This window comes from Sparus aurata, chromosome 21 (genome assembly GCF_900880675.1).
Source record: "Sparus aurata chromosome 21, fSpaAur1.1, whole genome shotgun sequence".
NCBI lineage: Eukaryota > Metazoa > Chordata > Actinopteri > Spariformes > Sparidae > Sparus > Sparus aurata.
The window spans coordinates 4,155,101-4,169,916 of record NC_044207.1 but is presented as its reverse complement, the minus strand read 5'-3'; the positions used below and the strand labels follow the sequence as shown (position 1 = coordinate 4,169,916).

At 40.4% G+C, this 14,816-nt stretch overlaps 1 protein-coding gene across 11 annotated transcripts in view; it reads right to left on the bottom strand.

Moving 5' to 3' along the window:
- Positions 1-14,816, bottom strand: part of LOC115572321 (disks large-associated protein 1-like) — a 122,004-nt gene that overhangs the window by 41,266 nt on the left and 65,922 nt on the right. For all 11 annotated transcript variants that reach the window (XR_003982074.1, XM_030402255.1, XM_030402257.1 and 8 more), the window contains 2 exons: positions 9,278-9,492; positions 1,610-1,805 (listed from right to left, as the gene is read on the bottom strand). Coding sequence is in view for 10 of the 11 variants with exons in the window: in XM_030402255.1 (XP_030258115.1) it covers positions 1,610-1,805; positions 9,278-9,492 (411 nt within the window). In the remaining variant the exon portion in view is untranslated. The remainder of the gene's footprint in view (positions 1-1,609; positions 1,806-9,277; positions 9,493-14,816) is intronic.

Sequence of the window (14,816 nt, the reverse complement as noted above, 5' to 3'; positions counted from 1 at the left end):
CTGTATAATACATATATTATCACCACTTGTTGTGTTAGATCTTTTTATCAACTTCAGTTCTTGTGAACATTACAAGTTTTGAACTTCTATTTGTTATTTATGGCCTGTATACCTCACTGATCTGAGCGTATACATCTTGAATTCGAGTTCTAAAAAGCATCATTTCTGGATTATTTTGACTATAAAAAATAATCAGATGAAACATAGTATATTATTTATCATAGACTACTTAGGGTCAAAGTTACCAAGGACATTTGTTTTGAAACCATTTAATTTTTTTATACAGTCACATAAAGTAACACTAGTCGTGTTCCCGGTCAGAGGGTTAGGTGGGTCTCAGGTGGGGATGAAGACCAGGATAAGTTCCCATTCTTTGACCTGAATGTGACAGCAGCCTCAGCATGGCCATCCTCTTCATCACTAGATTACTTCCCATCAGTTAATTCTTGGCCTGGATTATATTCTGTGTCGTCTTCATCTTCTGACACTTCCTCCTCTAATCCATCCTCACTGTCAGTTTCCTGGCCTCTCTCCTCCTCACCAGTGTGGTGATCACATATGTAATCAATAGCCTCACTTATGGTCTATCGACGTGCCATGGTGCTGCCACCCAATGAACTGTGAGCAAGGCCTGAAAAAAGCATTTATATAGGCTACCAAAGCTGCGAGAAAAGTTCAATGTTATTGAAACAATGTTCCAACAACTTTCTGAGAACAGGTGTTGTTCCCGCGGGAGAGAGGCTCTACTGGGCTAAGGTTCCCGTGGTGGTTGCCTGGGAACCAAGGTGTGTGTGTGTGTGTGTGTGTGTGTGTGTGTGTGTGTGTGTGTGTGTGTGTGCATGTGTGTGTGTGTGGTGTGTGTGTGTGTGTGTGTGTGTGTGTGTGTGTCCATATGACAAATGAGGATGTACCTGAGATCAGTTTTTTACACTAATTGTAGTCTCCCCCATTCATTTCTAATGACTGGTCATTTTTGACCGGGAACACAAGAGTGTACAAAAGTTGAATAAAATACACAAAATTGTATGCAAATAAATACTATTTATTTTGTGTGTTGAAATCCTCTTTGTGGACAAAGTCATGGACTCTTAGGTCAGTCTGATCAAATTAAATACATTTTTCATAGATAAAACTTTTAAATCGGACAGATTTGACCGGAACACAACATAAGGGTTAAAACCTTATAACATAGCCATGTGATGTGGTCAAAAGCTCTAGAGCAAATGATTACGTGGAAATGCAGTAGAAATGTCTTAAAACTGATGGTATGGTGAAATTGAGTGGTGTCTAATTATAAATGATGGTACATATTTTACATAAGGTCTGTGTTGGAAAATTGTGAACCTGTCCTTTCAAGACCGTGAGAGCAATACAACTTGTCATACTGTGTATTATCTCTCAGATCCCCCAGATGCACAAGTCATACCAAAGAGTAATGTCATTGAGTTAAAAAGGGGAGGATTTTTTCAGTCTGAAAAAGACCACTCCCCACATATTTAATTTTCACAGGTCAAATACTATTATATCGATCCAAGTCTATCTGTATCCATGGGGAAATGATCAGGTGTGACATACTGTAAAGATAAAGGCAGCAGTGTTGGCAACCAACCTGACTGATGGTGCTCATGGCTCTCATGTAGCTTTCATTTCGTGAGCGGTATTGGGGTGAGGACAGCAGCGATTTGGGGTCGAGGAGGGTTTTGGGGTCCAGGGTATCCAGGCTTCTATTGATTGAAACCTCACTCACCGCACGCAGGTAACTGTGGCTCCTGATCTGCAGTTTGGGGGAATGCTCCGTTGAAATCCTGACACAGAGACAACAGAGATGCAGTGTTATACACACGGTGTACATTGTGGTTACCATCCACGTTACATGGAAAACCATAATATTCAACCATAGGCACATGGTGGTTCAGTAATGCAGCTACTGAATTCCTTAAACATGAAGATAATGGTCTATCAACCACAGCAGCTTCTGAGCCAGCCAGAATCTCTGCTGTGGTAAATCTATGACATACAACCAACTCAGGCTAGGGCAAAAATCATACATGGTATGTGATTAATCTATGGTCAGAAAATCATATGGCAATTATTTTGACAGATATTACAATTGCAGTATGACTCATAATGACAATTATCATTTTTACATCACAAAACTAACTGAAACAAACAAAATAAAACTATTTATATCATCATGATGTGACATTTGCTGGTATATGTACTACATAAACGTGTTTTCTTACATCTGTAAGACAAACAAGATCTGTAGGCCAGGACATCTCTGCACTACAACAGTACTTCATTATAAAGCCGTTTTGTCATGCATTCTACCTTTATCAAAAATCTGCAGCTTCAGTGATTTGAATATTGCACTTTGCCACATTGAAATTTCAATAAGGTTTCAACTGACTGTGAAGCCCTTTCTCAGAGATTGGTTTGCAACTCCTTGTCTTCAGTTGTAGTATGATGGTTCAGTCAGTGTGTTTCTAGTATATGGTTTTGTCAATATGTCCAGGTATCGGATCAAGCAAGTCATGCACCAACTAAAAAGCATCTTTCTATAAAACAAAAAGTGTCAGTCTAATGTATGGTTTCCTTGTGGCAGTGTCAAAAATGAAAAAAAAAAAAAGAAAGATAAAATGATGATAATGAATAGTGCACTAAACATTTCTTAACTAATGTTTTTAATAGCTGTGAACACATCTGACCCAGATTCAGGCTAACAACAGATAAGTTAGTATAAACGCTACTGTAATACTCAGGGCCATCTCTGTCTTTTTGGGGGCCCTATGCAAGATGCTGTTTGGAGGCCCTATTTTGTCAAACTACGATGGATAGATTCCTAACCCTTTTAGGTGATCCATAAAGATGCAACAATCTATTACATTTTAAGAGGAAAACAGGCTAGAGTCGTGAGAACCTCTCTCAAATTAAAATCAAACATCTTAAGTTGACCCACCCAAACAACTGATAGAAAATGATAATAAAAGGTAAACAACTGGGATCCTCTATAGGTCAATAACTGAAACTGATGCAGTGTTCCTCAAAAATGTTTATTTGAAATCGTAAAACATTTTTAAACTTAAACATCCTGGTCCGCTGGTGCTGAATGCGGCCGTGCTGCTTCCTGGTCCGCAGCTCCAGCTGAGTATAGCGGTGTTTATACTTGCATATAATTTTTTGAACAGATGAACGTGGCACCTTCAGGCATCTGGAAATTGCACCCAAGGATGAACCAGACTTGTGCAAGTCCACAATTCTCTTCCTGATATCTTGGCTGATTTCTTTTGACTTTCCCATGATGTTACACAAAGAAGCAGTGTGTTTCATGTGTGCCTTAAAATCCACAGGTGTGTCTCTAATTAACTCAAATGTTGTCAATAAACAATAAAATCAGAATCTTCAAAAGACATGACATCATCATCTGGGCTTTCCAAAATTGTTTAAAGGCATAGTAATCTTACTGTATGTAAACTTCTGACTTTGAAGAAAGTAATAAAAAATTGTCTAAAAAAATCCTTCTCTCATTATTCTGCTATTTTGCAAAAAGAAATAATTTTGGTAATCCTAACGGACCTAAAACAGGAAAAGTGATGTCTGATTTCATGTCAGACAGTGAGAAAAAAAAGCATATGTGTCTTTTTATATAGTGTACGTAAACTTCTGGTTTCAACTGTACATTTTATTTTAACCCTTTCCTAAAGCAAAGCTAAAATAGCTAAAAATTTGGCATCAAAGCTCCCACTTCACCCACATCATGAAAACACGCCTTACCTTTATCCTGTGAGCGTTTTTATTCATCTAGTTTCTCCTTTTTTCTATTTTCATGCTGCGAATGACTGGTACCGGCGGCTCAGCACAACTCGCCTCGCCTCTCCTCGTTTTGTATTACTCGTCATCATAGCAATGTGGCGCAGTAGAGACCAGATCTGACCAGTCAGTAGAGACGAGATCTGACCAATCAGTGGGCACACGTATCGCCTTGGCTCGCTTGAACCTCAGTGGAGGTGCTACAAATAAAAGTGCCAGGTACTTTTCACACCTTTTCTCTCGGGTCACTCCTCAGACACTGAGGCCGGACTTGCAACTTGAGGGGGTCCCCTAATGGTGCAGGGGCCCTATGCACCCGCATAGTCTGCATATAGAAAGAAACGGCTCTGGTAATAATGCTTGTCACTTAGGTATAAGAGTAGAACTGAGTTATTTTAAATTAATTATTGATCTCAAATTTAGTCCTAATACTCTGATACATTCCTCTGTTTTCTCACCACTGCATTGTTTTATATCTCCATCACTTCAGGTCACCCCAGAGCAGTAAAGATGATCAGAGATCACTGCAGATCACTAAAGGTCATCGCAGATTACTTCAAATCATGATAGATTACCACAGATCAATACAGATCACCACATGTCACAAGAGAAAGAAAACCATAACTGACTTCAGATCATCGCAGATCACTGCAGATTAGCAACTGTGGTTAGTAGAGCCATACCGAGTAAATCTGACGGATCACCACAGATCCCTACAGATTACTTGAAATCACTACAGATTTCCACAGATCAATACAGACCACCACAGATCTCCATGGATCATCAGAGATAAACACAAACCCATCAAGGGTGCTTTCGCCTCACACACCCCAACGGGCTTAGACCCATGCAACAGTCAAACTATGTCCAAGATGTGCAAAGCCCTATGTTGGTATAACAGCCTGATGCTGCCACTGTATGCTTAGATGTGAGACACTACCTAACACCTTACTGGCCCTGCAAGACTCCATGGTTAATGACTACATGGGTGAATGGGCCACTCAAGCTAGCCTGCCAAATGCAATGCTAACTGACTGATTCAAGTGACCTCCCAAAACAGGCTACCAAAGCAGGGCTGGCTGTTGGGGGACCACAGGCTGTGCCTACTCCTGAGATAGGAGCAATGGTTTTCTTTTATAGCTTCAGGGACATGAGGTGTACAGACGTTCCCACCCCCGGTACATGTGTCAGTTTGCAAAGGCAAGGGGAGCCAAGGCCTCCCTGTCTGTGGATGTAAGATGTTGCAACCATGGTGTCTGACTTCAGCTGAATATGGTGACCTTGCAGGTGTGGCAGAAACTTCAGGTACATACCAGCCAACCATCCTGGCAGTTTAGAATCCCAATACTTCTAGCAGAGGCCCAAGGACAGCATCAATGCACCTGTCTTTTTTGTGAGGGTGTGTGGGGCCATCAAGATCCCAAGGAGAGGACATGAAATGTGTAAACTTTGTCACAAGTAAAACTCAGAAACCGCCTGAAATCAACCAGGGGTGTGCGCCCAAAGCTTCCCAGGCCCTGTGACAGGTTAAGCAGATGCAGAGGCTGTACTCCCTCTGGTACCAGGAGGAAGGCAGTCTGCCTGTCTCTGACTGAGGGCTTCCAGCCTGAGGGATGCTGATATGTGTCCACCCCGGTGGCAGTCGGAAGTAACAGAAACCTATTATGCACAATGGTGGGTCTTTTTAGCACACTGGAGCAATGCCATAGCCTCCTGGTCTAATATGGCTGATGGCTCTACAGGAAGCTTCCCCAAATACACTCCATCCTTCTGCTGCAGCCTGGATTGGAACAACCAGAAAGTGCAGCCATATCCTTCTTAGCTGCCTCTGTCTGCTCCTTCATCAGCCTACGCTGATACAGTAAGAATGGTCCCTGTGTTTTCCAGGTGCACCTGAAAAGCCATGGCCCTGTGCATCTAAGACAACATGGCAGCATTCAGTGTCTGGTACACCCAGTCTGGAGCTGAAATCAAAGCTGCTATAGCCTGATCCACTAACTGGCGGGGGTAACTGGCCACAACAGATGCTCTCTCGGTCTCTAGTGGCAGCACTCTCTGACATACACTGCAAGCTTAGCTCCTCCCTCTTGGGATGGCAGGGTTGCTCCATTAAAACCGTCACTGCCTGTATGCTGTCTGAACATCTGACTTGAGCGGAACAGAACTGCCTTACTCTTCAGGTCGGTTTGACTGTGGGTTGCTGGGACACATATCACTATTGTTAAGACAGTTGGGCAACAGGTCACTGTCAGATTTGTCTTCATCTTGCTTTGTAAATGACACGCCTTTCCTATTACTTACTGTAAGGTTTACAGTGTGTCATTATTTAGCTTTTATCACTAATGATGATGTATTATGACAGCCAGTTATTCAAGCCGCCTGTATCTGTTCTACAGAGTTATAGTTTGAGTATTATTTTTTTCCCCACACATTTCTTTGTTGGCTTTTGTTTTTGCCAGATGTTCCTTTTCCAAATAAAAATAACCACATAATACAGTACATAAAAAAAGTCAGGTCAAAGTGCAGTTTTAGTCAAATGGAAAGAAAGAAATTGAAAACATCTCTTATGTAGGAGTTATGAGGGGATTACATTCTGTTGCTGTGAGTGTTATCCCTTTGTTGAGAGTGAGAACAGAAACACCCAGTCTAGCTGAGCTTTTACAGATACAGGAATGTGACATTTTTGCAATTAAAGCAAATGTGTCATTAAAAGGAGAAAGAAATCATGGATACTTAATAAAAAAACTGTTTGGGATTCACTTTTACAACTTACGTTCTCCAAGGTGGTACCAATCTGTGTTTATAGATAAAAGCTTTTGTTCATGCTTCATCTGTAACACTTTTCATATCAGTGATTGTAGAAAACTCATTTCCTGTGGGCTTATTAAAGTTATATCTTATCTCATCATCTGTGTTGATGACCTGACTTTTATATTGGGATCAGAAGTTATGGCACAAAGGCTGTCAAGACACTGACTGCAGCGCCCGACTGTGTTTCAACATTTGTAAGTGGGAAATTTGTGTATCTGTGTATGTTTTTAACAAGACCTCTAGATCATTTCCAGCTGTGTTTAAAGCAACCAAAACAGGTATTTTACGCTAAAAGATGATCTTTATCTTCAGGGGCGGTTTCTTATATGGGCAGTATGGGCAGCCGCTTAGGGCGTCATTTGTGAAGGGGCGGCATGAGCGCCCGCAAAAAAAAATAAATAAATAAAAAAAAAATATATATATATATATATATATATAATTCTTTTTTTTTATTTGTTTGCATTCATTTCCTCTGGTTTTTGTATTGCTCATTTACATGCAGCGTCAATGATGTCATGTTGTCGTGTTTTATAAAGGCGTGTCTGCTGCTTCTGAGAGTCTCACACAGAGTTTGTAGAAGAAGGGGGGCGATTAGAAGGATAAAGTCAATCACATCACAAATTCCTTCCACATAAAGCACATTTCAGTCATAATAATATTGTGAATAAAAGCCCATTGTTTCACATATGCTATTTTTCGGGGTTTGGTTAAATAGTGAAATATATTACAAAACGAGGTGAATTGGTTTAGTCTTAACTTTTGGGTGACAATGTTGGGGGATGGGTAATGTGTTGATTTTCGAGTGTCAAATAAACAAATGGATAAGAAGAGGTCAAAGTCATCCGGTGCCCAGTTCAGGAAAAAGAGAAAAGAAGGAGAGGAGTAATGAGCAAAAGATAAAGGTATGGAGCCATGTCATCTACTCTTTGTTCATTAGCACAGGCTAACTCGTATGTTTGTTAGTCTCTTGCTATACTGCTAGCTATAATAGTAGATGACAACAGCATCCGTTTTCAGTCCAACTGACTAGCAAACATTATATCTAATTAATTTCACCCTAATAATGTGTATGTAACTCAACGATGACTAGCTCACATACTGTTAGTTTAACGTTGCGTTAGGTCCTGTGCTGCTCAGTAAAGTGAATTATCAATTCTGTAAGCTAATTTAAAAGACATATATTGCACTGATATTTCGTGATATAGCTTTCTGAGTCATTTGGAGCGTGTCACGTACATAACTAGCCATTAACCAAGGAGGTTGTGTTATTTATTTGTTTCCTATTCTAAAAGTTGGATAAATTATGCTTAATAACATGTTTATTTAATTGTGCTATTCATGCATTGATCATATATGTTGTACTTTAATGCAAATCCAGGGGCACTTTTTAATATTTTGGAGCACCCTCTGGCACTAGCCAGGTTGAGGAGCCATCTACCTCCTCAGCCACACATGTCTCCACAAATGCTGTCTGATCCTGAGGATGAAGACACATTTACCTCTACTTCTCCCCAGCAAGACTCTTCAGGTGAGTTTGTGTGCAGATATGTCTGTGTGTGTTTGTGCGTGGGTACACGCGTTTGTTTGTGTTTGTATGTGTGTGTGTGTGTGTGTGTGTGTGTGTGTGTGTGTATCCCTGCAAAGCATTATGCAGACAGTTTTAATGTTGTTATTACTAGGTATGTGTGATGTTCCACCACCATAAACGCTGTGAATAATGTGTGTATACTAATGCCCTTGTGCTCTCCTTTAGAAATGCCTGGAGCAGAATCTCTGCCTACTGTCCACTGACCTGCTAACTGGCCTTCAGTTCTGACTGTGAGAATTCGAACACAACTGGTTTCCAGGGGAGCAAGTCAGGTACCATCTGACTTGTGCAATTCAGAAATTTGATTATCTATTTTATTTATATTTTATTCTATTATACTAGTTCTTTTGATTGTTTGTACTTATCTATATTATGATTGCATATATGCTTTATTGTAGCTGTTACTATGTGTGTGGTTCCAAATGTCCAACGATTACTTATCATAAATAATTCTGTCCAATTTTTGGGGGACGGGACAGGATGACCACTGTTTATCTTACCCTCACCAAGTGTTTTTTGTGCCTAAACCTACCAATGCAAGCTGAAGAATCGTGAAGTTCAACCTATCTGTGGTTGGCAGAAATGTACATTGGTGAACCTGGTGAACCCTCCTCCCATGCAATACACTGCCGAGGTAATGCAAATAAAAAGAAATAAAAGCTGATTCATGATCATAATGAGCAGCAACTTTCTGTTCCACCTCTGGTTCTTACTGATCTAAGTTCATCCCAACCATCCCCATCTGTTTCTTAATTAGCTAATCAGTGCACTGTTTAGGCGAACACTGCATCCTGCTCCAGGCTTTGTATGATTGTAACACAGATTCAGTGACAAAGACACCAAATGTGGAGGATCACATAATGAAATCAACTGATTCTATTACATTTATTAAAAGCAGGTTACAATGTATAAAGCTTCTGTTTCCTAAGTCACCATACCAAAAGCTATTCTAACAATGTCTACAATTAAATTTTTTTAATGAAGGGTAAGAACAAACTGATAAGGAAAAATAAAAAGTTCATGGCTATATATAATGTTAGAAAAAAGACAGTCACAAGGAAATCTTACTGTAGAGTGGTCATCTCAGTGAGCGATGGCTGTGTGGCTTTCAGGTAACTGGCCCGGCGTGCCTGAATCTTCGGTGAAGGTTTTGGACTCCCGTCTGAGTCTCCACTGTCGTCCTCAGCCATGGCTTTGACGTAGCTGCCGCTCCTCATCCTTCGACATGGGATGTCATCCTCCTTCCCCAAAGGAGAGAAGCCGCTCCACTCGTCCTGAGGTACCTGACCATCCAGTGGGAAGAATAGAGAAACACTGTCAGGAGGATCCACTCTGCTGCTGTCTGAGTCCCAGCCACCAAACTGGCTAACTAAACTGTCCTGATGGTACATGGAAGCTATAAACAAAGAGCTAACATGCAGAACAACAATAATTACAATACAGAGAGAGACCTAGCATCCAAATGCACAGACTGGACTAAACTGATGGCTGGCATTTTTCTTAATCCATCACTCTCTCAAGCACATGCATCCATACACAGCTCCTACACTATGGTGGTGCATTGTGTCGGCTAATTAGCATGAACAGTATGTGCAAGGGTCTGAAGTTTCTCTCTGGCTAATTCATACATCTGTTCCCAGAAGTCAGCTCGGTTCACAAACTGTGTCAATACAGAAGAAGTGTGTGTTTGTCTGTGTACAGTATGCATCTGCACTCATCTTACCAGAGGGTCTGTTTGTTACTAGAGCAAGACCTGTTTACTGGTAATAACACCACAAAGAAAACTAAAGGTGTTATTGTAAAATATGGCCAGAATTTAAAGGTAGCTCAAAAAAAAAAACCAAGAGAGCCAGCATATGACCAGAGTAAGCAACACTGCGGCTCTTTTGTGGCTATCCTTAGTTCTAGCCAACTACCGTTAGCTAATTAGCTCATAGCTCATAGCTGTGGAGCCAGTGGGCCTACAGTTCACAGCTTGGACACTGGATCACAGGGGGAGTCACCAGAGGCAATGGGGCTCAGATCCACCGGGTTTAGCAGTTTTAAGTTAACACAGCTGGACCTCAGACTGAACACAGTCTCAGAGAGAGATGTAGGTCTGTATACAGGGCATACCGTATCGCTCTGATCATGACTATGACTTTTGAGACAAGAGGACACAGCAGGCAGGGACGGGCATGAAGTGGCAGAGGTGAGCATGCTCTGTGGTTAGCATGCTGACTTCCGTAGACATCTCTGCAACTCAGTACATAGACATCATGGACATATTGTCAACACTGATGTTTCTTCACACAGTTTTTCATTTGTTGAATGTTTTAAATAAACATAAAAAAAGGCCATATCTCAGAAGACAAGACAGAGAATACAACAAGTACAAGGAATGAATAAAGAGCACCAGCAGGGGCGTGTGTAGTTTTAGGATGGCTAAATTGGTGCAATTGACTGATGACTCCCTTTTAACTGTTTTCTCTGAGTTTGACATGGGTATCAACGAAATGTCCTGTTAGAAGCACCACAAACATGAGATAGATATGAGTAAAAAAACATGATTATAATAAGAAAAGAATATTACCACCCGCCCCCTACAATCTTCCTGATACTCAAAAAGACCATCATGAATAATTTATTGTAGTTACATAGCCCTCCCTCACAGAGGACAAGTTGACTCATAGAAGGAGAAGCACAGGTGGATCTAATAACAGTAATGATGCTCCACTCCTCTTAGCTGTGCTAATATCAGGGGCCTTATTTATTATACATACATACATACATACATAGATTTATCATAATATGTATTATTTAACAGATTATGGATCCATTTTGATCTTAAGTATAACTTGAGCAGAAAGCCACAAATAGGCAGCCATGTATAAACCTTACTTTGGCATGATGAAATGTCCTTATCCCTAAGCAGTCTCAACTTAACATCAGTGATTTTCCTGCTGGTCCAAGCAGTATGTGTCCAAGCATTCTGTACATTTTGCTTGAGCTTTAAACTGACTATGAGGAATTTTCACTTTCTGTTGATTCTAGCGACCCCTTTTGACAAAAGCAGTATGACACCAGCACCTTCTGTTGTAAAGACTTCTGTTGTTAGCAGGTGCTGGCAGCGTGCATTTGTTTTGGAAGTGAATGACACAGAGACAGCAGGATGGATTGCGATGAGGTAATGAATCTATATGTGATATTATATGTGATATATGTGTATATACATATATATTTCTATATCAAAACCTGAGCACAGGCATTGATAATAACTGTATAAAAATAGCAGTCTCCTCGCTGATGGTCTTGTTTGCTGTTAAAGGTCATTTATAATCATCAGAGGGCTCACAAGTATGGAGCAAGAACAGTCTCATAATGGATAAATGCACACATAAAGGAATAAATGCACGAAAAAGGACTCATAAATGTATTTGGGGAGTTGTATATGCATATATATGACTTGATACACAAATGCATTTTCAATGCACACACAAATATGCTTCAATCCATATATAAGTAAAAAAAAATTGTAAACATATTTGTGATGCGCACACAAGTATTTCTTGTTTTAAATATGTGCAATACAAATTCACAAAATGTACAAATCGTCAGTTATTTGCAATTTTCATCAAAAACATATTTGGAAGTTGTTCCAATTGTCAAACACACATGTGTGCTTTTAATTTGTAAACCTCCCTGCATTTGTGTGCAGATTTTTGAGACTCATCTAGCGCGACTCCGATTCACAAATGCTTTTTTTCTACAAGGGGGTCGTCTGCAGCCAATCAGATGTCTCACTCCTTTACAGCCAATCACATGAGTGCCTCCCCATGAGGAATTTTTAACTGACGTCAGTACAGCGCGCAGTGGATCTAGGAGTTTACCCATGGTTCATAGCGGTAGTCGGCTTTGCTCTTTTGGTTGAACTCAGTGTTTACACTAGCGTAGCTGTCATGCTTGCTCTAAAAACCGGCTTTTAACACAAAGAAAGCGACAAAATGGACAAAAATCGGAGGTGGATACACAGTACGGATGTTTTAAAAAGTCGTGAGGACAGTTCTCACCCATCAGTTCTCACGGAGTGGGCAGATGACATGAAGCAATGGCACGACGTTAGCTACATCGACATAGTTAATTATCTTATATTTTCTGAAGGTGTTGACGGCGGAGAATTACGTAGTTACAAAAGCACCGAAGCATACAACTACCTGCACAGTAACAACATAGGTAAAGTACTGTTGAAGAAACACAGCAAGTTTATATTTCTGAATGCAGCAGTAGAGCCCAGCCACAGCGTCAATCAAGCTAAACATACAGCGTGGATAATGCTAAAGGAAAGAAGAGTCGTGGAGACAGGCGGCTGCTCTTGCATTGCCGGGTTAGGGAAGTCATGTAGTCATGTAGCAGCTATTCTGTGGAAGATATTCATAAACCCAAATATTTATTTTAGTGTCAAAGCCGCGAGCCGCGCTAGTCTCCGTTCCTCCTTCCTCAGCATGGCGTGTAGGACGCAGGAAATGTTTGTTGAAGTTGTTGATGTTCTACACAAGACGTTTCTGAAAAAACCTTCAATTTTCATGAATTGCTGTGTCAACCAACAACAGCACATGTTGTACCTGAGCTCATTTTAAAAACAATTTAGCATTTATGACATAACACTAGTTGTTTAGGGTTAGCTTAGCGGCAGCAGTCAGTCATGCAGTTGCAAGGCAAGCGGACACAGAACACCGCCAGCGGAAGTAGTTATCTGTCATAGCAGCCCCAATAGGCTAGATCCGTTGCGCGCTGTAATGACATCAGTTAAAAATCCCTCGTGGGGAGGCACTCATGAGATTGGCTGTAAAGGAGTGAGACATCTGATTGGCTGCAGACGACCCCCGGAGTGAATCGGAGTCGCGCTAGATGAGTCTCAAAAATCCGCACACAAATGCAGGGAGGTTTACAAATTAAAAGCACTGAGACAAATGCGCGTTTGACAATTCATATATTAATGTAACAACTTCCAAATATGTATTTGCTGAAAATTGCAAATAACTGACGATTTGTACAATTGTGAATTTTTATTGCACATATTTAAAACAAGAAATATTTGTGTGCGCATCACAAATACGTTTACGAATCTTATCTTTATATGTGAATTTTGTTTTTTTACTTATATATGGATTGAAGCATATTTGTGTGTGCATTGAAAATGTATTTATGTATCGAGTCATATATATATACAAATCCCCAAATACATTTGTGAGTCCTTTTTCATGCATTTATTCATTTATGTGTGCATTTATCCATTATGAGACTGTTCTGGCTCCATACACAAGACTTTCATAAACACTTCATGTCACTTTAATCAGAAGTCATACTCACTTTTATGTACAGAGCAAACACAGTCCCTAGTTGACTGTTTGTATTTGTTTGCCATTAAGTCTCCTGAATGATGTGCATTGCATGGCTTCAATTTCCTCTTCCAAAAATGTTGATTTTATTATTTTGGTCTATGGTTATTTCTGACTGAACCCCTTTGTGCTGCCATTATATAAGGGAAACTGTAAGGCCATCAATTTCAGTCAGAGGTCTTAAACTCATATTAGCTTGGTGGCACTGCTGGTATTATCATTTATTGCCACTGCAGCGTTAAAAAAAAACTTGAATGGCTTTACAGCAGAATTAAACATGCTTTTGGTTTCTGTAGTTTCAGAGTAGTAGTAGTAGTTGTAGTATGGGTGATAATTTTTATAAAACCCACTCTTTAAATTATACAGTATTACGGCTTAAAGTTATGCATAATTAGGTGTAACCGCTTCAGTGACAGGTAGCCATGAGCTGTCTGCTGGGCTACACCTCAGCTAATGCCAGTCACTGAACTTGATTTTTTGGCCGTGTCTGTGGTTTAGAAGCCTTTCAGAGGATTTTTAATGCAAATAATATGGTTTGTGTGTGGTTAATTGTAGGGCTGACAAAGAAACATGCTCCATCGGTGCCTGCTGTTGCTCATTAATTTACAGCTAATGTACAGTAACTTGTTCTTACTGTTTGGGGTGCATAAACCTGCAGTATAATAAAATGACCCAATAACCATCTCAAAGGAACAAAGCAAGACCAAATGAGCTTCTCTTTCTGTGTGAAAACAGCTAGCTCGTTAGCCTTAGTTAGCGTGGGAGGCTTCATATGGCTCACCTCAGCTACATCCCCATTCCACCTCTTTGCCCGTTTCTGGATTAACCCATTAGATGGAGTCAGGTACTGCCAACATGACGACGGCTGGTACCACCCACATTACCCACCCCTTTTATCCACTATTTTTGACAGTCAGGGCCACTGATAGCCAAGAGAGGATGATTCCCAAAAGCCCCTCCATCAGATTATTTCAATGGTTAGAGATCATTTTAAGGACCTTTTGTGCCCTCCAATGACCCAGGGCCCGGGATCACAGACCTGGTGTGCCCCTGCTCTCAGCGTCCCTGGCTTCAGTACATGCGTTTTTGTCTGGAGACTGCTAAATAACACAAGGCTGCTGAAGTTAAACTTTACAGATAATAGTATGTTAAACCTTGATGCAAGTCCATCTTATAGTCTATAGTTGGTATATATATACAACTGACAACAGATCATTACTTTTAATAAG